Source organism: Nylanderia fulva, unplaced genomic scaffold (assembly GCF_048542155.1).
Source record: "Nylanderia fulva isolate GAGA-0341 unplaced genomic scaffold, ASM4854215v1 Scaffold88, whole genome shotgun sequence".
In the NCBI taxonomy this organism is placed as follows: domain Eukaryota; kingdom Metazoa; phylum Arthropoda; class Insecta; order Hymenoptera; family Formicidae; genus Nylanderia; species Nylanderia fulva.
The window spans coordinates 33,001-55,253 of NW_028191004.1; the positions used below are offsets into that span (position 1 = coordinate 33,001).

The 22,253-nt window shown below is 30.2% G+C and overlaps 2 protein-coding genes across 2 annotated transcripts; both read right to left on the reverse strand.

Moving 5' to 3' along the window:
• Positions 1–379: 379 nt before the first annotated feature.
• Positions 380–8,238, reverse strand: LOC114934874 (uncharacterized). Its single transcript, XM_085489572.1, has 9 exons — positions 7,416–8,238; positions 7,184–7,238; positions 6,875–7,018; positions 6,236–6,325; positions 5,517–5,785; positions 5,358–5,425; positions 4,935–5,235; positions 1,999–3,072; positions 380–987 (listed from the first exon to the last, which is right to left on the reverse strand). The coding sequence occupies exons 1-9, from the start codon at positions 7,459–7,461 to the stop codon at positions 767–769; spliced, it is 2,268 nt and encodes a 755-aa protein (XP_085345698.1). The 5' UTR covers positions 7,462–8,238; the 3' UTR covers positions 380–766.
• Positions 8,239–8,306: 68 nt separating this feature from the next.
• Positions 8,307–19,375, reverse strand: LOC114928558 (solute carrier family 35 member F5). The gene is made up of 9 exons (XM_029299810.2): positions 18,947–19,375; positions 18,358–18,565; positions 17,271–17,408; positions 17,129–17,185; positions 16,161–16,424; positions 15,891–16,073; positions 15,447–15,763; positions 13,568–13,813; positions 8,307–13,425 (listed from the first exon to the last, which is right to left on the reverse strand). The coding sequence occupies exons 2-9, from the start codon at positions 18,517–18,519 to the stop codon at positions 13,356–13,358; spliced, it is 1,437 nt and encodes a 478-aa protein (XP_029155643.2). The 5' UTR covers positions 18,520–18,565; positions 18,947–19,375; the 3' UTR covers positions 8,307–13,355.
• Positions 19,376–22,253: the final 2,878 nt, after the last annotated feature.

Here is a 22,253-nt window from a genome sequence, read left to right on the forward strand (position 1 = left end):
CTCATTGTTCACTACACACGTTTCTTGGCATGAGATATGATAAATGCGCAAGGCGTGTTTATAATTAGATAGTTTATTTCAACATATGATCTTCTTTAGCTCAACATGATCCGATCTTCTTTATTATTTTTTTAGTCGCACACACTTTTCGGATTAAAATTATTTCCTTGTAACATATTGAGATTATCCCGTAAGTAACAAAATAATATCATTTTGACGTCTATTGACATCATTTTGACGTCAAAATAGCATATATATATATATACATATATACTATACACACATTTTATTATTTAAATTAATTATTTATAAATAAAAATTCTATAAGAGACGGAGACGAGGATTCGAGTAGAATATATATATATAACTTTAGATCCAGAAGAAAAGTTTAATCGCAAATATATAATTATGTATAAGTACTCATGTTGTACAATAGGCAAGTGTAAGAAATATCATTAGAAAAATATAAAAAGTTCGACGTAGAAGGTGTATAACTCAAACACACGCAAAAACTAAAGGCGTGTATAAACAGGAAGCAACGAAGAAGCATTAGTGAGGAAACACATTAAAGATGTATGGACACGCGAAGGACTCAAATAACGTTGTTACATTTTCCACACGGACGCTGAAAACGACATACAACTACAGAACATTGAATGCGATTTTCTTGGTTCAATAGATACACAAAAATGTACACAAAAATATGAACAAAAATGTACACAAATAAATAGGCGTGTAGATCGAAATGGTTTTAAAAATTTAAGTTTTATAATAAAGTTCGACCGAATCTTACTGGACGTAAAAGAACCGTGTTCAAGATATCAACAATTCCATCGAAGGCTTCTCCGAATGATGATATAACGTATTGAAGTGCTAGTCCAATGTAATTCGCATTCTCATAATTGTTATCGTATTCTTCGTCAAAGAAATAATCGTACATCATAGGCAGAAATATGACTGCGAAGTATATTATGGTACCGAGTAAGGCTAGAGTAAGAAGAATTTAGTATACTTTGATTTTCTTTGAATAGAAAAAGGAATTAGCTATCGTACGTCATTCATTATACAGATTTATTTTAAACTTAATAGGCAAATATTAGGAAATTAGCGTTTTAAAAGAAAATATGTATATCAGATAAAAGTTTTAGGATTTCGAGAGGAATAATATACATATATTGTTAACTAGATTTGTCCTTGGACAATTTTTCAAGATCATTTAAAGGTCTACTTAATTTTTTTAATAAAACTTCTATAATTTTTTTAAAATATAAAGTGTATAATTAGCAAGTATATATTTTTTCTTAAAAACAATTGTGTTTTCTTTATACCAATTGATTTATTTAATTATTTTGTACATAAAAGTATTGAGATAAGGTCATTGAAAAATGAATATTTTTACGAGATATATATTTCATATATAGTTTATGTAAAAATTAAAATTTAAAGTTAAAGTATAAAATATATCTCTCGTAAACTATCATTTTTTGGTCATTGTACTCTTATAATTTCTATACCGAATATTAATAATTACAAGGAATCGATTTGTGTAAAGAAATTGATTGACCTTGAAAAACGCCATTCAAGGGCAATTCTTCGCTATAATATTGTCCCTCTCAAAATCTTTTGCCTAATATATTTTCTAATATATATATATATATATATATTTGGAAGATTAAAACGAATCAATCTTTCCAAATTATTAATCCTTGTCACTAGTTATAAGAATAGGAGAGTAGAAATAATCGACCAAAACTAGCGTAATATTGTATTTCGTTTATTAAATTCACTACGTTTCGACCATGTGGTTGTAGTCCTTTTCAAGTGAACACTAAAATATATAATTAACTAAAATATATAATTAACTTGAAAAGGACCACAACCACATGGTCGAAACGTAGTGAATTTAATAAACAAAATATTACGCTAGTTTTGGTCGATTATTTCTACTCTTCGAATCAATCTTATTGTAATGGACATACATACTCTTAATATGTATACCTATAATTCTAAGTCCGAGCAATCGTTTGCTCACTCGCTTCGTCGTTTTCCTTCGTTTCACTTTCTTCGCAAACACTCCGGAACTCTCGTGGCAAATGTTCTCGCGCGCGACAAACGTCGAAACGATCGGATCCGAGGACGATCTGCCATCGACAGCTGTCGAATCTCGAAGAACTGTATTGATCATGCAAGAGAGCACGGAACATTGTTGTAGAGTTTGAGATTCCGGTAAACGTTCTCGTGATTCTTTGCTCGGACGCGATTTATCTCTCTCTCCTGCGTTATCCGGTTTATCAGCCAACGCGATCTTACGTCTGAGCCTCCAATAGTATTCCCAGTAACTTTGATTCAACAATTCCTGGGTCTCCAGAGGGATGGACGACGGTTCTTCGAATGGATCCCCCTTGGCTTGCAGATTCGTCAACGAAAGAGAGTTCATTCGACGACCTGCTTGTTTCGCGTTATCAGACTTATTCATTCGCACTACATTAGAATTCGTACCACTTATTCCGTTTTTTTTACGCAACAGCTGACTTACCTTCAAGCGGGTTCTCTCGTATTGTTTACCTTTAACGTGAAGGCGAGAACCGGGCAGGATCAGAGTGCAATCGGAATCCGTGATCGCCAAACGGGATTTCTTCCGAAAGAATGACTTGGCCTTTCGAGACAAATTGATCGGCGTTCTCTTCAGGGTTTTGTTATTCATTACGTTTGACAACTCATCTAACGGGCTAGTTTTTTCGCGGCAGGTAAGCTTCTGTTCCGTTTCCATTCTGTTATTTGGACGCGGTGAGATCTTCGTTATTCCCGTTTCGTTCAATGCTTTCTTGTCTGTATTGCAATTTTCACCTATTTGTTCGACGACAGTTCTTAATCTTCCTAAGAAAGACAAGTTTAAGGTATTTCCGCCATCTTTCGCATCATCCATCGTATTAACATTTTCATGATGATTTTTATCGAGTAACGTATCCTGATTCAACGATACATTCGAGTTAACGTTCTCCTTATCGTGTATCCAATCGGAGGTTTCACAATGGGAAATATTGTCGGTCTTTACATTATGTTCTGGAATGCCTATAAAAAATGATAGATTTTTGGGTATATACAGAATGATTCATTTTAAAAATGTATCGAACAAAAGAATTGTAGGATTTCAAGGGGTTATAATATCGTGACTCTTACAACTAGAATTGTGCCTTTGAATGCCCAGGTAACTTATATGTATACGTCATTTTGACGTTGAATAACATCATATTAGACGTTAAAATGATGTCATTTTGATGTTTAATGGCCCGTATTCATAGTCCGATCTTATATTTAAGACCGTCTTAAGTCTAGTCGGAGGTTGACTTAAGATCCCGTTCAACCAATCAAATGGCTGCGTGGCGTCTTAAGTTCGGACTTAAGACGATTTTAAATATAAGATCGGACTATGACGTCAGTGTGCTACTTGGATGACAGTATATATATATATATATATATATATATATATATATATTACAATATGTTCAAAAAATAAAAAGATCTTTCAAAGACCTTGTACAATACCACCCGTAAGTAGCATCTTCTATATATATATATATATATATATATATATATATATATATATATATATATATATATATATAAAAGAATGATTCCATTAAGAAAACCTAGGTTGATCTTTAAATGATCTTGAAAAATACCACTTAAGGACAATTCTAGGTATATATATATATATATATATATACGTTTCATTGCCATGGAAAGGAAGAAAGAAGAAGAAGAAGATGCTACTTGCGGGTGGTATTGTACAAGGTCTTTGAAAGATCTTTTTATTTTTTGAACATATTGTAATATATATATATATATATATATATATATATATATACTGTCATTCAAGTAGCAAACTGACATCATAGTCCGATCATTCTTATATATACAGGGTAGGCCATTTTAATCTTTCCACTAAAATTTCTCAAAATCCAAAAATTTAAGACAAAAATGTTTCAGATAAAAGTTGTATGGTTTCAAGGGGGACATGAGATGGTGTCATTGATTTGACCTTGAATAGCCATTTGAAGGTTACGTGAAGGTCAACTTCAATTTCTTAAATGGAACACTATATTTTTTCTTGCATACTTTTGTAGCTGACTTCGAGATCTTTCCAAAACACTACAATAAAATATTTTTTCATAAAGTATTTTTCGAGTTATTAAGGCTGCAAATTTGCAGTATTTTGACATAAAATACAAAATATCTTGGGAAATATTCATTTTTCGATTATCATACCTTAATACTTTTATGCACAGAATAATGAGATAAATTAGTTGATGTAAAGAAAACACATAGTTACCTTTAAAAAAAAATATGAAAATTGCAATAAGCAGTTAGATAATTTTTCTTTAAGACAACTATGTGTTTTCTTTACACCAATTGATTCGTCTCATTATTCTGTGCATAAAAGTATTAAGGTATGATAATCGAAAAATGAATATTTCCCAAGATATTTTGTATTTTATGTCAAAATACTGCAAATTTGCAGCCTTAATAACTCGAGAAATACTTCATGAAAAAATATTTTATTGTAGTGTTTTGGAAAGATCTCGAAGTCAGCTACAAAAGTATGCAAGAAAAAATATAGTGTTCCATTTAAGAAATTGAAGTTGACCTTCACGTAACCTTCAAATGGCTATTCAAGGTCAAATCAATGACACCATCTTATGTCCCCCTTAAAACCATACAACTTTTATCTGAAACATTTTTGTCTTAAATTTTTGGATTTTGAGAAATTTTAGTGGAAAGATTAAAATGGCCTACCCTGTATATATATAAGAATGATTCTATTAAGAAAACCTAGGTTGACCTTTAAATGATCTTGAAAAATACCACTCAAAGACAATTCTAGGTCACGATGTTACGAAGCGATACAAAAATTGTCAAAAATAATTCGTTACTTTTAAGTGGACATTTGTCATTTTCATGTTCCTTGGAACCGGAAGTCAAATTGGACAACATTGATGTTGCATCATAGATATTGTCAATAACAGGGGATTCTAGATTTTTCGTGCTATCGCTTTGGCACTCAAGTTTAATATCATTTTGCTTTTGTACCGGTATATTTGGTATTTGTATAGGTACATTATGATAGGCAACTACAGGAATTTGCACGCTATAACATGAAGCAGCGTCTATGTTAATCGGGAGGGCGTGTATCTTTTTTTCATCGACCATTAAAAGTAACGGCCTGCCAGTCTTCTGGACGTAAATAAATAAATAAATAAATATATATATATATAATATGTATGTTAAAAAATGAGGTTTAAGTATTCAATGCCAACGATGCCGATCACGATTTCATATATAAACACGGCACTCACTTGTTTTTGTACTTGAGGAAATCTATCTTCGAGATTGCATTGTTCATTAATAACACGTTGCAAGTTTACTAAAATAGATTTGGAATAATTATACTATTAGAAGATTAATTGAATAATTTAACATACGTAATCGTACATGATGAAACTTTTATATTTTACCTGTTTTACGATGATCGGCTTCCGAAACAAATTGTTCATTTTTAATAGGACAATCAATAATGGTCATTTCTTCCTTCGTAACACTTTCTAATAATTTATTTGTATTATAACAATTGTCCATATTTTCAATCGTTCTCTGCAATCTATTTTCAGACTTCTTAAGTTCTTGCAAAGCATGCATATTCATTTCCACCATTTGTTTGCCATTCTTCATTGTGTCACAATAAGATTCATCTGACTTCTCGGCCTTCTGTCGCGTCGATATCGGTCTGTATTATCACGTTACAAATTGTATGTTAATTACAATATGGAATATGTTAATATCAAACACAGATCAAAATTATACAAGATAAAATCATATATTTGGTGCATATCTTAAAACATATTTGATCAAATGAAGTAGTTTTTCTACGTAATTTTGCGCCTATAAATATATGTAAAAATATTGGTGTCTACATAAAATAAAATGTATAAAAGTTAGCCAAAACATTGTTATTTTTATTGCCACCTTTGTTGATCTTATTTATCTTGAAAACCTGATGTGATATGGGCCAATTCTGAAGCCAGATTCGGATTCAGACGCACAAAATTATTTAAGAAACCATTTCATTTGCTCTCAAACATTAAAACTATGCAGGCCTGTTTTTCATATCGTATAAAAGAATCCGTAGCTCAAAAACGCGGACTTTAATGAGAAAATTAATTAGAATATAATATACCTTTTAAAACGTGGATCTGTAGAACCAGGCAATCTTTTCGGTATGTGCGTGGGTATTTCATACTTTTGATTCAATTTCGATCTAGTGTGTCTGAAATAAAAAGGAAACAGAAAAAACAAGAGTATATATATATAATATATATATATATATATATATATATATACATATATTTGTGTGTGTGTGTGTGTAGAATATATATAAGCGATATTTTCTTAGATTTAATCACAATATTTATAAAATTAATATTTCTATATAATATATATATATATTTTCCTTTTTTTATATCTTACCTCAATATAATTTTATACACAAAATAATGAAAGAAATTAATTGATAAAAAACAGTTGTTTTTTAAGAAAATATATATGTAATTTACAATTAGCAGCTATATATATATTGAGAACTTTTTAACAAGAAAGTACAAATATACTCAATGTAACGTGATTGGCTATCGAATAAAGAATTTTAAGTCCCTCAAAAATTTTTCTATTTAATAGCCCAATTTTGTGTGAAAGTTCTCATCTCCTCTTAAAAATAATTATATTTTTTTAATTAAAATAAATCGCTCTATATTATTTTTCAATATTTAATTTTATTTATCAATATTTAATTAAAATTAAACTTGAAAAATATACTTACTGACACGTACCAGCTTGCATTATACTGCGATTTTTTCTAGGAGTTCCTATTACAGTAACCATACACGGAGGTTCGATAATATCATCGACGTTATGATTTAAACGACGTAGAGGTATTTTAGGCCATGACAGATCGGAAGGAGGTCTAATCGTTGTTGTTGAAGAGAGCAAATAAAAATTTTACCATCGCTTATTCACAATTATTATTTAATATTTAATAATACATACGCGCGATATATCGCGTATATAATTAATAAATAATTAATTAAATAATAATTAACAAATAATTAATAATTTAAAATATGCTTACCGTAATGTGCCGATATTATATTTTTCCGAGATCGTTGATAAATTTTGCCTGTTTACTAAAAAAGAAAAAAATTATACCTTAAAAACTATCTAGAATATTTTATTAATATATTATATTCTTGTATACAATATCTTTCAAATATAAATATAAATATAAATATAAATATATATATATATATATTTATATATATATATATATATATATATATATATATATATATATATATATTTACCCTTTATATGCAACTCAAGTGCACTTGTTTCGTTGTCGCGTGCCATATCACGAAATATATATAATTACGGGCATTAGAATTCCCCGATTATAATAATGTCGTGCTACGTCATTAAATCAAATCTCACTTGATACATTAGCCTAAAAAAATAGATGCGCTGCACAATTATACATGTCAATGTTACATGTTCCTTCAACATCGAGCGCCTTCTACGTCACCGAGTTATAAATTGCTTTGTTTGTCGAGAGTCAATTGTCTCAGAATTATTATTCGTTATTATTTTTAATTGCGAGAAATCGATTTATATAAAAAAATTAGCTTTATTTTAAAAAACTAGGTTGACCTTTAAATGACCTTGGAAAATGTCATCCAAGGGCAATTTCTAGATCACCCTTATAAGTATATATATTATTCTTTATAATTTTTAATTGCGAGAAATCGATTTATATACAAAAATTAGTTTTATTTTAAAAAAATAAATTGACCTTTAAATGGCCTTGAAAAATGCCCACCCAAGGGCAATTTCTAGATCGCGATTGTTATAGACATATATATATATATATACATATATATAGATATAAAAATGCACTGATCTCTATATAACACTGGATAGCGTATACTATGAAAAAAATGAAAAAAGCGTATTACGCTTTGAAGGTCCAGCAATGATCTTCAAATACAGTAAAATATGCATTTTTTGGTGTGTGAAATTAACACATCGACATAAAAGTTTCGAACTTAGGGGTATCATTCATTTAAATTAAAATATAAAATATATACATTTATAGCATATTTTATTAAAAATGACTGCCCGATTGTCAATTCGTAACACGTTATATATCTTATATTAAATACGCCACCAGTGTTATACAGAGATCAGTGTAAAAATGATTGTTAAGGATTATATATACTTTATTATCACATAATTTTTATATATGTATACAACTCTAAGTTTAATTTTAAAATATAATGCGATATTTACACAGAATATACAGTTAAACATAGTTATAGCCAGTCTTGAGTTTCAAGAGCAGTATCATCTTTGTTAAAAATTTCGCATAGAAGTTATACACGAAAAGTTAACAAATATCTCTGTAATAAACATATAATTTCTGTTAAAGAAGGAAAAGTATCTTTCCATGCAGAGGAGACATTAGCCGATACATAAACTATGAATTTCAAGTCTGGTTATAACATATTATACAGGAACGATCAATTATAATAATATCCGTCGATAAATTTAATGGATCGTGTTATATACACTAAAGTATAATTTTTTAAATATAATTTACGCACCGTAATTATATATTTTTATATCACATCATTAATCTAACATTGCAACTATCCCTTTTCTCTCATTTTCTTCTTCTTCAAACACACATTGCAACTTTTTTCCCACAATTTGTCTAAATATTCCCCTAAAGAAGCAAACTGACGTTATTAAACGTCGAAATGATATCATTTTGACGTCATTCGACGTTAAAATGACGTGTGCTTGCTATTTGGGTCTTTTTTCTCCTTCTACACAGATTACCAATACTATATAATATAGATATACATCCTTTTTACAAAGTCAGGAAATACACTTGTAATAAAAATACGATATACAAGGTGTCCCATAGAAAATTGCTGAAACTAATAACTATCATTTTTTTCATGCATGCAGTTATTGAGAAAACAAAAATTGTATTGGAAAGAGGAAAATTTACAGTTTTTAATACATAAATAAAATATTTGTATACCAGTTTATTTTATCGACAAAAAGTAATTTAAAAAAGTGTTAATAATTATATAAAATCACATAAACTAATGATAAATATTTTTAACAGTGCCAGATTTAATAAAGCTATTAATAAAAGCTATTAAAAGGATCGTCAATAATATTAAAAATATGTTAGAAAAAGTTTTTACAAGTTTTCGTAAATGAACAGAATTTTGTACAAATTCAAATGGTGTGCACTTCGAAAATATTTATCATTAGTTTACATATGTGATTATTAGCACTTTTTTCATTACTTTTTTCAATAAAATAAACTGGTATACAAACATTTTATTTAAATCCATTAAAAACTGTAGACTTTTCTCTTTTCAACATTTTCAATTTTTGTTTTCTCAATAAATACATGCATGCATTAAAAATAACAGCTAATTATTTTCAACAGTTTCCTATGGAACACCCTGTAGTATAATGCCTTATTCAATCCAATCGAGATCAGTCAAGATGTATTAATTTTTCGAAGATAGCACACGAATTTTTGATTGTGTGATACATGATTAAATTTTGCGGAAAATTGTGGTAAAACATGTATCTTGATTTTCTTGTCATACATATTCATCCTTTTACATAATTATTTTTTCTATGCTGAGTTTCAAAATTCACAAATACAATATTTATTCTCGTTTCACAAATCCCTCCTATCCCATCTTATATACCTTTTCTAATATTTGAACACAACATAGTGAAACTTGTGCGTATTAATTATATTGAAACGAAGAACAAAACAAATGTAAATTATTTCTTAAACAATAGGAAAAGAAACTCATATTACACAACTTGTATAAAACTATCAAATTATACATCATAAAATTATATTTTGTTATTTCGCCGTATTGAAATATATGATCCGACAGATGTGTTTTGACTAGACGTTTGAAATGTAATACAATTCTCAAATTATTGTTTTCAAATACAAAATTTTGTTTTCTTACTCTATGAATGACTTTTTTTTACTATCATCAAATTTTTCATTTTGGTCCAAAGAGTACGGCACAATAGTACTCTCTTTCCATTAATTTTTACTTATTAAAACTATATATATACATATATATATCCATTCTGTGTATAATACTCTGTTTAAAATTAGCCAAATACTAAAAATAATAAGTACAGAATGCACTAAGTATATCCCGTACAAGAGCTTTTTGCGCACAAAATACTATCCATCATCACCAATAAGCTATTCATTAATCATTAACATGTTACAATGATATATATATATTTATAAGCCTTAATAGCAATAAAAATATTTTTTTAAAGTATAGCCTTAAAACTAATATTTCTTTGATTTCAATCAACTCGTATTATATACTATATATACAGATGTTGTTAAAGACACTGAATTTCTTGCTCTTTATGAATATCTGATTACATAGAATAGGGTGTCAGCGCAAGATTCAAACTACAATACATAATTTTGAAATAGTTACATACCAGATCTTAATTGGCAGAATTTACGAAAACATAGAACGTTTGTTCATATGATAACTCGGTAAAAATTACAGAGGTAGTTTCAGAAATAGAGACTCGAAAAAATAAAACGTGTTAATTGCATTTTTTGGTTTATAAATTGACCCACAATGGTTATTGTCCGGCAGTAATATTATTTTGTAATGTTAATGCGAAATAAAGCGATATATATTGAAATCCGTGTAGAGAAAAAGTGGAATATCTCTTATGTATGACTATATCGTTATATCAGCATATAAATATAAAACACAACTGACATTGAGATATATAAATGGAAACGGATGTTCACGGCCGATGGACGTGTATATATATCTCAGAAAGAATCGCTTATTAATCTTATTATTATGACGACATACATATATATATTGTATATACATACAGGATGGCCCATAATTTAACCGATAAATTGTGACAGCATATTCTACAAGTAAAAATAAAAAAAAATGTTATATGAAGTTTGGCTATAAATGCTTTATTACAAAGTTTAGATTAAAAAAATCTTGCATTAAACCCTATATAAAATTAGATCTTGATAAAATCAGCTGATTTTTCTTATATATGAAACTTGATTATTTGAAACTTATGATTATGATCTGCTAAATAAAAAAAATAGGCTCAAACACAAATAATAGCGAATTATTATGCAAAAGGTTTCCGGATGGATGCCGCGTGGTTTAACAGCGTAATGCCATTTCGCAAACGTTGCAGTTTGCATCTTCAGGGCTGAGAGCTCCGATATTGAGCTTTCTTGGGTTATGGTCCTCATATATATTATGGGAGGTTTTTCATCTACGGAAAAGTATTCCGTTATGACGCCGCCTAGTGATGTGAGTGTATATTAAGGGTAGTGTGCTAAATAGGGTTTGTTTGATAATCTTTGTCACGGTTGAGGTTGTCGGGATATTACAGAATTTCTAGGCCTTCACGATGTTTCCTGGCGAAATAGCTTTGCGAGGAGGCTAGTCTGGTTGCTTTGTCATATTGTACCGAGTGTCCCGTCTCCATCCAATGTTCTGCCAAGACTGATTGACTAAAATGACAGTACCTGGCACTCCGTTGGTGTTCCTTAATTCGTGTACTGATCTTTCTCCCAGTTTCTCCTATGTATACTTTTCCGCAGGAGCAAGGAATCCTGTATACTTAGAAACACCAGGTGTATACAGGATTCCTTGCTCCTGCGGAAAAGTGTACATAGAAGAAACTGGGAGAAAAATCAGTACACGAATTAAGGAACACCAACGGAGTGCCAGGTACTGTCATTTTAGTCAATCAGTCTTGGCAGAACATTGGATGGAGACGGGACACTCGGTACAATATGACAAAGCAACCAGACTAGCCTCCTCGCAAAGCTATTTCGCCAGGAAACATCGTGAAGCCCTAGAAATTCTGAAACATCCCGACAACTTCAACCGTGACAAAGGTTATCAAACAAATCCTATTTAGCACACTACCCTTAATATACACTCACACCACTAGGCGGCGTCATAACGGAATACTTTTCCGTAGATGAAAAACCTCCCATAATATATATGAGGACCATAACCCAAGAAAGCTCAATATCGGAGCTCTCAGCCCTGAAGATGCAAACTGCAACGTTTGCGAAATGGCATTACGCTGTTAAACCACGCGGCATCCATCCGGAAACCTTTTGCATTGATGATTCCAATGGCCGCGAAAGTCTCAAAACTAGAATAGAGAGTTATTGATTTAATCAATAAAACAATGAAATTCGAGTTGTTTGACAGGCTGTAGCTCAATAATTCCATTATTTAAATTCCGCATTACATCGAATCGAGCTTATTATTGCACAAGGATAATATTTTGAAATGCGTTACTAAATTGTTCTATTAATGTTTTTTGCAGTGGAAAACCCGTTCTTGCCTATTTCTCATGTTCTACTTCAATATTTGTTTCTTTGTAATAAAGCCAAACTTCACATACAGAATAATTCCATAAGAAATTGCTGAAACTAATCAGCTGTCATTTTTTAATGCATACAGTGATTGAAAAAACAAAAATTGTGCTGGAAAGACGAAAGTCTACAGTTTTTAACGGATAATATAAATAAAATGTTTGTATACCAGCTTATTTTATTGATAAAAAGTAATGAAAAAAGTGCTATAATTTTTAATGGATATAAATAAAATGTTTGTATACCAGTTTTTTATTGATAAAAATTAATGAAGAAAGTGCTAATAATCATATAAAACCACATAAACTAATGATAAATATTTTCAACAGTGCCAAATTTAATAACAGCTATTAAAAGGATCGTCAATAACATTAAAAATGACATGTTAGAAAAAAGTACAAATTCAAATAGTGTGCACCTTGAAAATATTTATCATTAGTTTACATATGTAATTTTATTAGCACCTTTTTCATTACTTTTTTTCAATAAAATAAACTGATATACAAACATTTTATTTATATACATTATATACATTTATATACATTAAAAACTGTACTTTCCACTTTTCAACACAATTTTTGTTTTCTCAATAACTGTATGCATTAAAAAATGACAGCTGATTAGTTTCAGCAATTCCTATAAAATACCCTGTATAACATTTTTTTCTTATTTCCATTTTTTAGAATATTCTCTCGTAATTTGTCGGTTAGGTAAATGCAGGGAAACCCTGTATATATACGAGATGTTTTACCGTGTTCTTGATTCTCTTGTTATTGTCTTATTAAGCTTCATGATCACCGCTATCTATCCCTATTAAGGATTCTGTTTGTTCCGCTTCAAGATCTGGAATTCTGAAAATAAATTCAATGTTATTGAAACATTAATTTCTCACGTCTTTCATGTATTTGCATAATGCATACCTGAACAATTATTATAATAATTATTCCATATTTACATTAATATCATAAGTTGATTCATTCATTATATGTTTACCTTGTAGATCTGTTTTTTCTGCAAATCCAGATAAAAAATCTTTTCATCATGTTCATAACAGGATCCCAATTATCATAATAAGATAAAAGGGACACCGCCAAAAATGCCAAAAACATTGGAATGCTTCCAAAATAGAAAATATAGGGATATTCAACTTTTTTCAAAAGGACATCAGCTACCATTGACATGGGCATTGTTAAGCTTACAGCCATTGTCGCTACTAGAGACGACGTCAAAAAGCAACCCCTATAGAAATATAATTAAAATAAATACACACAATCCCATTATATAAACTCATAGAGCTATTCTTATTATAAATTATAATAATCATAAGTGTAATAATTATAATAAATAATTATAATAATTATAAATTACATTATTTATATATCATATTATTTTATACATATAATGTAATATATTACCTATATATTAAGTATATAAAATATTAAACACATTAATAAAAATAATTTTAAATACATATAATATTAAATATATTAAATATTATAATAAAAATAATTATTAAGAGTTTAACTAGGCTCTCTAATATATAAATATAAATTTAACATATATAAGATAGGCAATAAGAGCCAAATCGCGGATGACAGTGCGTTATTCTAAACGAAACTAAAATTTTTTCGTTAGAATTAAATACCTGTGCACAAGGCACCAAATTTTTACTTGGACACGGCCAAGGTATAAACTTTATTTCTTTAGGGGGAATAGGGGATACATGGAATTAAAAATCTCTTGTAGAGATTATTCCAATTTTATATCTTGGCCGTGTCCAAGTAAAAATTTGGTGCCTTGTGCACAGGTATTTAATTCTAACGAAAAAATTTAGTTTCGTTTAGAATAACGCACTGTCATCCGCGATTTGGCTCTTATTGCCTATCTTATATATGTTAAATTTATATTTATATATTAGAGAGCCTAGTTAAACTCTTAATTTATACACGCTGGCTTAAAGGCGTTTATTTACCAACATTAATATATATAACAGAGAAAAGTATAGAATCGAAAGGATCTGAATAGCTCAGTTGGAAGAGCAGTCGCCCGGCAAGCGAAAGGTCTCGGGTTCGATTCCCGATTCTGCGACTTTCGGATCTATATTTTTCTCTCGCACTTTATTTCTTTAGGGGGAATAGGGGATACATGGAATTAAAAATCTCTTGTAGAGATTATTCCAATTTTATATCTTGGCCGTGTCCAAGTAAAAATTTGGTGCCTTGTGCACAGGTATTTAATTCTAACGAAAAAATTTAGTTTCGTTTAGAATAACGCACTGTCATCCGCGATTTGGCTCTTATTGCCTATCTTATATATGTTAAATTTATATTTATATATTAGAGAGCCTAGTTAAACTCTTAATTTATACACGCTGGCTTAAAGGCGTTTATTTACCAACATTAATATATATAACAGAGAAAAGTATAGAATCGAAAGGATCTGAATAGCTCAGTTGGAAGAGCAGTCGCCCGGCAAGCGAAAGGTCTCGGGTTCGATTCCCGATTCTGCGACTTTCGGATCTATATTTTTCTCTCGCACTTTATTTCTTTAGGGGGAATAGGGGATACATGGAATTAAAAATCTCTTGCAGAGATTATTCCAATTTTATATCTTGGCCGTGTCCAAGTAAAAATTTGGTGCCTTGTGCACAGGTATTTAATTCTAACGAAAAAATTTAGTTTCGTTTAGAATAACGCACTGTCATCCGCGATTTGGCTCTTATTGCCTATCTTATATATGTTAAAAATAATTATAATAAATATTATAATAAAAATAATTATAATAAATATTATTTATTGTATCTTTATTTGCGTATATAATAATTAATGTTATATACGCAAAATAAAGTATCACAAATATTGACTACACTTACCATAGCCAAAGAACTTCATTTAGGACTGTACCAATCAGGCCGTTTATAATTAGGAATGTCCACTGGTGACTATTGGGCCATTCGAATTCCTCCCAATGACCGTAATGAAGGATAAAGAATAAAGGCCACAGAAGCGTTAAATTGAATATTCCCACAAAACCAAAAAACATTGGTATATCCATCTTATCCTCGTGATCTACCTTTCTCTTTAAAAATACGATATACGCAGCATAAAAAAAAGCACTGACTAGAGCTAATATTATGCCCATCGACATGCTATTGTTTTTTACAGTTAAATCCGAGATGCCGACTAATATCTGTAAATGAAGAACAATATTTTTTTGAGATATATTACACAAATTTTTAATCCTAAAAGGATACATTTCTTAGTCCCCTATCTCTAACAATAAGTTGAAATCCTTTAATAAATTAAATGTAACTTACTAGTCCAAGGATGCTGACAAGTACGGCAGCTAATTTGGACAGGGTAATCTTATCCCCTCCATTACTGGGGAAGAAAGTGGCGAGAAATAAAGTGAATAAACTAGACGTCGACGACAGTACGACCACGATTTTATCCTCGATCAGCTCCAACGATATCTGGTACAGGTAATTTGCCATGAACCACTAGAAGAAGACAACATATAGATGATATATGACGCGATAGTGGCAAATGATAATTTATTCGACTGAATTTTACATTATGTTACCCACAAACAAGCAGAACATGAGGGCTATCTTGGCCACTTTTTGTACAGAGAATTTATTGGCCTGCCGTCTTGCGTGTTCCCCAGCCCTGACGCTGGCTTGATAACTGAGCCGTGCCAATAGAGCTTCCGTGGCATCGCTTTCCGACATATGACGCACCTCGGCCAGTTTACTAAATCTCACAGAACGGATGGACGAATCGTCGCTTTCTGTACCCGACGAGCGGTCACAATGATCCGGTGTTTTTATGGGAACAAATGTTGGATCGCTCTGCAACAGAATGTGTTGAGTTGAAGCAAAGTATTATTGAGTCGCTTCGTTCGTTTTAACTCATACATGTAGAAGTAAATCATTTTCATAGATCTTCCAAGATTTTTTAAATATTTTTTATTTTTTAAAATAAAAAGATCTTGAAAGATGGTTCTATAAAAATGGTTTTCTTCTATATGAGTTAAAAATATTATTGAGCCTTTATCAGTCTTTGCTGTTATCTAAATAAAAAGTTTTTTACAAGTTAGTATTTAATCTCTAAAAAGTTTGATATAATTATCTATTAAATATTTTGTTATATTTCTTATTGTTTGTGAAAAAGTTTTTTATTATAAAAAAGCGATATATTAAAATATTTTGAGTCAAAATAATGTAAAATTTCCAAGTAAAAGATTCGAATCTATCTTATTCAGGTTCAAGTTTACTTAAAAGTATTATTCCTTTTTTAAATAATCATATAGAGCTTAAAACTATGCAAACCAATTCGAATCTACTTATAAAATATTTATATTCCTTCATTAATATTGCAAACACTTTATTTTATTTATATAATTAAAACATTTTTTCCCCAATTCAATTTAGGAAAAAATGTCTCAATTAAATGCAGTGCGGACGAAATTATTATTGCCTTCTTTGATATGAGAAAAAATTCAACAAAAATGTACAAAATAAATTGATTATATTTATAATAATTTTATGCTTACTAGACTCGTATTAGCTTCCACATAGAAATTGTCATCTTCAATGTTAGGATCTATGAACTGTAAAAGAACAACGTGTATGTAAATTTTTAAATAGTATAAAAAGAGTGATATTTCATGTAATTTCTTGTATTCTAATAAATACCATATATGTTGCAGGTCTATTACATTGCTCCCGCCAAGGTGGCCAAAAGCACAGGCCGAGCAAATAAAATGTAAACATAGATGTCCTTATATATGTACTAAAAAATGGCTTTTTAAAGGTTGCATCCCTATAAATATACTGAAAAAACAACATACATTATTACCATAAGTTTATCTATTGCACATGTAATAATAAAATTCTTTAATACAGAGTGTCTTATAGGAAATTGCTCAGGAGACTACTCAGATGGTCATTTTTTAATGCATGCAGTTATTGAGAAAACAAAAATTGTATGGGAAAGAGGAAAGTTTGCAGTTTTGAATGGCTATAAATAAAATGTGTGTATAGTTTATTTTATTGATAAAAAGTAATGCAAATGGTGCTAATAATCACATAAAATCACATAAACTAATGATAAATATTTTCAACAGTGCCAGATTTAATAACAGTTATTAAAAGGATTGTCAATAACATTAAAAATAACATGTTAAAAAATTTTTTACGAGTTTTTGCAAAAGAACAGAATTTTGTACAAATTCAAATAGTGCGCACTTTGAAAATATTTATCATTAGTTTACATATATGATTATTAGCACTTTTTTTCATCACTTTTTTCAATAAAATAAACTGGTATACAAACATTTTATTTATATCCATTAAAAACTGCAGACTTTTCAACACAATTTTATTTTCTCAATAATTGCATGCATTAAAAAAGTGACAGCTGATTAGTTTCAGTAATTTCCTATAAGACACCCTGTATTTAAAATTCTTTAAAATTGAGATTTGATATTTTCTTCAACCAAAAACTGGCATGTAATTTGAATGTTCCTTTATTAATTCAAACACCTTTCGACTATTAAATTTTTTAGTCCTTATCAAGTGCTTTTAATAATAAGTCATTTGCTTGTCTAAAGCAGAGCTTTATCTTATTAGTAGAAATAGATTCTTTAATATTGAATGAGAAGTTAAAAAAAATGCAATAGGTAGTAAATGTGAATGTGTAATAATGGTAAAAGAGAGAAACAGCGATAGGAAAGATTGTAAACATATATAAGTAACACATATATAAAGAACTTTATCTTACTTTTGTAAGTTCGGAGCTTGACACCCAAATTATGTCAACCAGCAGTAGAATTAAAAGTCCCAGTACGAGTCTTTGAGATTTATTCATCATCGCCGCTAGTTTATGAGGATCCTCCGCCATCCCCTGTTGTCTACGCTGGCGTAATTCTACGGAACAACTCATCTTGTCTTACTTTCTTCTTCTCATGACATCGCATTCAAATACTTCCCTGTAAAATTACATACATTTATATTTTTTTCTATCACGATTAAACAAATATTAAGTTGACATTACTGTGTATATTCACATATATTTACAAATGATATATTCACATTATATTTACAAATTACTTTTTTTCAGTTTGTCATAAAATATTTAGAAATTTTTATAATTATGAAGTGACATTATTCGAGTTTTACATTGACATTATTTTTTTCAGCTTGTCATAAAACAATTAGAAATTTTTATAGAATTATGAAGTGACATATGATGACAAATAATTATAAAGTGACAAAAATTTTCGAGTGTAAAAAAGATGTGAAAAAAGACACAAAATTATTTAAAATTCTTCCTTTTCCAATAGAAAAAAAATATAGAATAATATAGTTACCAGGCGGAAATCGTGGAAGCCGACTTCACGCACTAATGCATTTAAAACTATCTCTCTGTTTCGATACGGAACGAGAGAGTACGCCGAGTGCGAAGAAAGATTCGCGTTAACAGGTGTCGAGGTGCGATAAGCGAAATTCCGCCGATTCCCCAACGTCACCCTGACGAGACAACCTAACCCTAACCGGCTGTTTACGGCCCCGGTTTCAGCCGATCTCGATTCCACATTACATTGTCTCGCTTCCTGCGACGAGCCTCCGTATCGGTCTTCTGCAATCCTCTCCTCTTCGTTTTACCGCCCGAAAAAGTGTATCAAAGAATTGTCAATTTTGTGTACCGCGTAACCACACAAGACTCAGCGCACACACACACACACACACACACACACATACACGCATATATCTATGCATATAAACACATACACATACACATTTATACTTATATTATACGCATATAATATATACTATTATATACTATATATATATATATATATATATATATAAAATACACAAAGGGTGTACTATTTTAAATGACGACCTCAAATATCTTTTTTTTTATAAACGAACAGTGTTTGCTGTTATCTAAATAAAATTATATATATATAGTTGAAATTTTGACGTTATCTTATCATTATATTAGATAATAAAACTGTATATATATACATATATATATAATCTGCATTTTAGATGAAAAAAGTGTTATTTTTATTAAAAATTATCTAGAATATAATATTCAGAGCCATTTCAAGTAGCAAATTGACGTCATTAAAAATGAACATTATTTTGACGTCGAATGACACATATTATATATTAGACGTTATTTTGATGTGTTTAATAATATAATGTCATATATGTATACATATATATATATATATATATATATATATATATAGTTTATTGCTACTTATTGGAATAGTACATAAAAATACTTAAGTAATAAAACTTAAGCGATAAAAACTTATTACAAATAAAAAGTATGAATATATTATTTTTATATCCCTTTTTTATAATTTACATTATCTTTTACTAACTGTGTGTTTATACACAAGCAATTTTAAAAATATATATAATTATCTGGAAGTTATCTAGATATATATATATATATATATGTATCGCTATATATAAAATTGCATCTTTTATAATTTTATCTATACCCAGATATCCACACTAATTATTATGACATTATTTTGATGTCAAAATGATGTCATAATTACTGTGGCTATATATGATGTCATTCGACGTCAAAATATATCTGAAATTTAAAATTATCTAGATAAAGATATATATAATAAATTATATATATATATATATATATATATATATATATATATATATATAATTTATATATATCTATATACAGGGTTTGTCCGGAAAGTAATGCGTCGCATTTTTTTAAAAAAGAATTTATTGATCGCATAGGTAAAACAACTTAAAATTGTTCGAAGTATGACCCTTCTGCGTCAATACATTTTTGCCAACGCGATTTCCATGCGTCATAAGATTTCTGGAACTCCTTGACTGGGATGCTGTTCAGGGAGGCCGTCGAAGTAGCTTGTACGTTGTCAACCGACTCGAGCTGTTGTCCTTTGAGCTCCCTTTTCAGCCGAGGAAATAAAAAAAAGTCCGCCGAACGTTGTTCAGGAAATTGGGATTATCTGCACAGAGTTGCTTGAGTTCTTCACAAACTTCCACTCGGTGTTGCTTTTGCGCATCGGTCAACACTCTGGGCACAAGTTTTGCGCAAATCTTCCGCATGGCCAAGTCTTCCGATACAATCTCGTGAACAATCGTTTTCGGCAAGTTCAATAATTCCGACATTAAGCGAACATTCATTCGACGGTCTGAATTCAATAATTGGCGCACACGAGTCACATTGTCGTCCGTTCGCGATGTTGACGGGCGTCCTGCGCGGGCCTCGTCGGCGACCTCCTTCCGACCTTCTCTAAACATCTTGTGCCATCTGTTTGACTGCGATTTGGAAAGGCAATCGTCCCCGAAAACTTTCTTGAGCATTTCAAAAGTTTCCAGCGGCGTCTTGTCCAGCTTCACGCAAAACTTTATCGCATAGCGTTGCTCTATCGTTCTCTCCATCACAAGTTCGACGCGACCACTAAGCAGAGGTTCACAGAATAAGCCGTCCTAACCCTCCAAGCGCATGGAAACAATTGAGCGACCTACCGTTGGAAAGCTAAGGGTACCCCCCTTCCTCCCCAACCGGTCCCATCGCTCTGCGATGTATAGTCGCGTCACAAAAAAATGCGACGCATTACTTTCCGGACAAACCCTGTATATAATATTATATTCTTATTGCATTGTATGTGTTATTTAATTGTTTTATTAAAATAAATAAATAATTCCTGAAAAATTCTTATTCCTAGTATTTAATACCCATACAGCACCGATAGATTGCAAAAACTTTACAACAATCTTTCACCGCAATATTGCAATATTGCAAATTCACTGCAAAATATTGCTACATCATTGCTGTTGAATTGCAGCAATGTTAAAATGTCCGCTTTTTGGAAGATTGCAACAAAATATTACAACAATATTGCAATATGTTATGAGTTTGCAATAATGCATTGTTATTGCAACCATAAACTAATGTTGCATATACAGGTATATAAATGTAAATAAATCATTAATGAAAATACGTTGTAGTTAATTTATATATATTACAATATATAAATTATAGAATTTGGATTACATGCAATATTTCCGAAATATTAATGTCATGTTGCTACAAGTGTGCTGGAATTTTGTGCACTTATATCTCTGCAATGTCTTTATAATGTTGCATTGCAACTTGCAACATTGCAACGTTGCTGCAATATAATTGCAATAATCTGTGCTGTATGGGTATTAGATTGTTTCTCTCTCTCTCTCTCTCTCTCTCTCTCTCTCTCTCTCTCTCTCTCTCTCTCTCTCTCTCTATTATTAATATTTATAATATTTTCTTTATCGTACCTCATAAAATATATAGGTACATTTTACAGCAACGCTAGTGTGATAAGATGTGTCAATGAAGTATTATCGCATTTATAACAACATCCTGTCGCAAGTATCGCAAAATAGAGTGCATACGTCTTTCTGTCTTATCGCTGATTTTCAATATATAGATTTTGCGCATAAAACTTTTATGTTAACTAATTTATTTCAATATTTAACGTATCGATCGTACATCGTTCTACTTATATCCAAATCGTCACAAATTTAAAAAAGCAGCAGTGTTGATATTATCCAAATTGATATGAGAATCGCTTTTAATGCGCATGCGCGGTAAATGTATATTTATAAGGTTAATTATTT

Bases quoted from the DNA above. Each gene is read 5' to 3' on its own strand.
- LOC114934874 (XM_085489572.1), bottom strand. From the start codon at position 7,461: ATGGCACGCGACAACGAAACAAGTGCACTTGAGTTGCATATAAAGG. The intron at 7,019-7,183 runs GTAAGCATATTT...AACAACGATTAG, and splicing joins TATAATATCGGCACATTACG to ACCTCCTTCCGATCTGTCAT. The intron at 5,426-5,516 runs GTAAAATATAAA...AATCTATTTTAG, and splicing joins AGCCGATCATCGTAAAACAG to TAAACTTGCAACGTGTTATT.
- LOC114928558 (XM_029299810.2), bottom strand. From the start codon at position 18,519: ATGAGTTGTTCCGTAGAATTACGCCAGCGTAGACAACAGGGGATGGCG. The intron at 13,814-15,446 runs GTAAGTGTAGTC...ATATTTCTATAG, and splicing joins AATGAAGTTCTTTGGCTATG to GGGTTGCTTTTTGACGTCGT. The intron at 13,426-13,567 runs GTAAACATATAA...ATTTATTTTCAG, and splicing joins AGAAAAAACAGATCTACAAG to AATTCCAGATCTTGAAGCGG.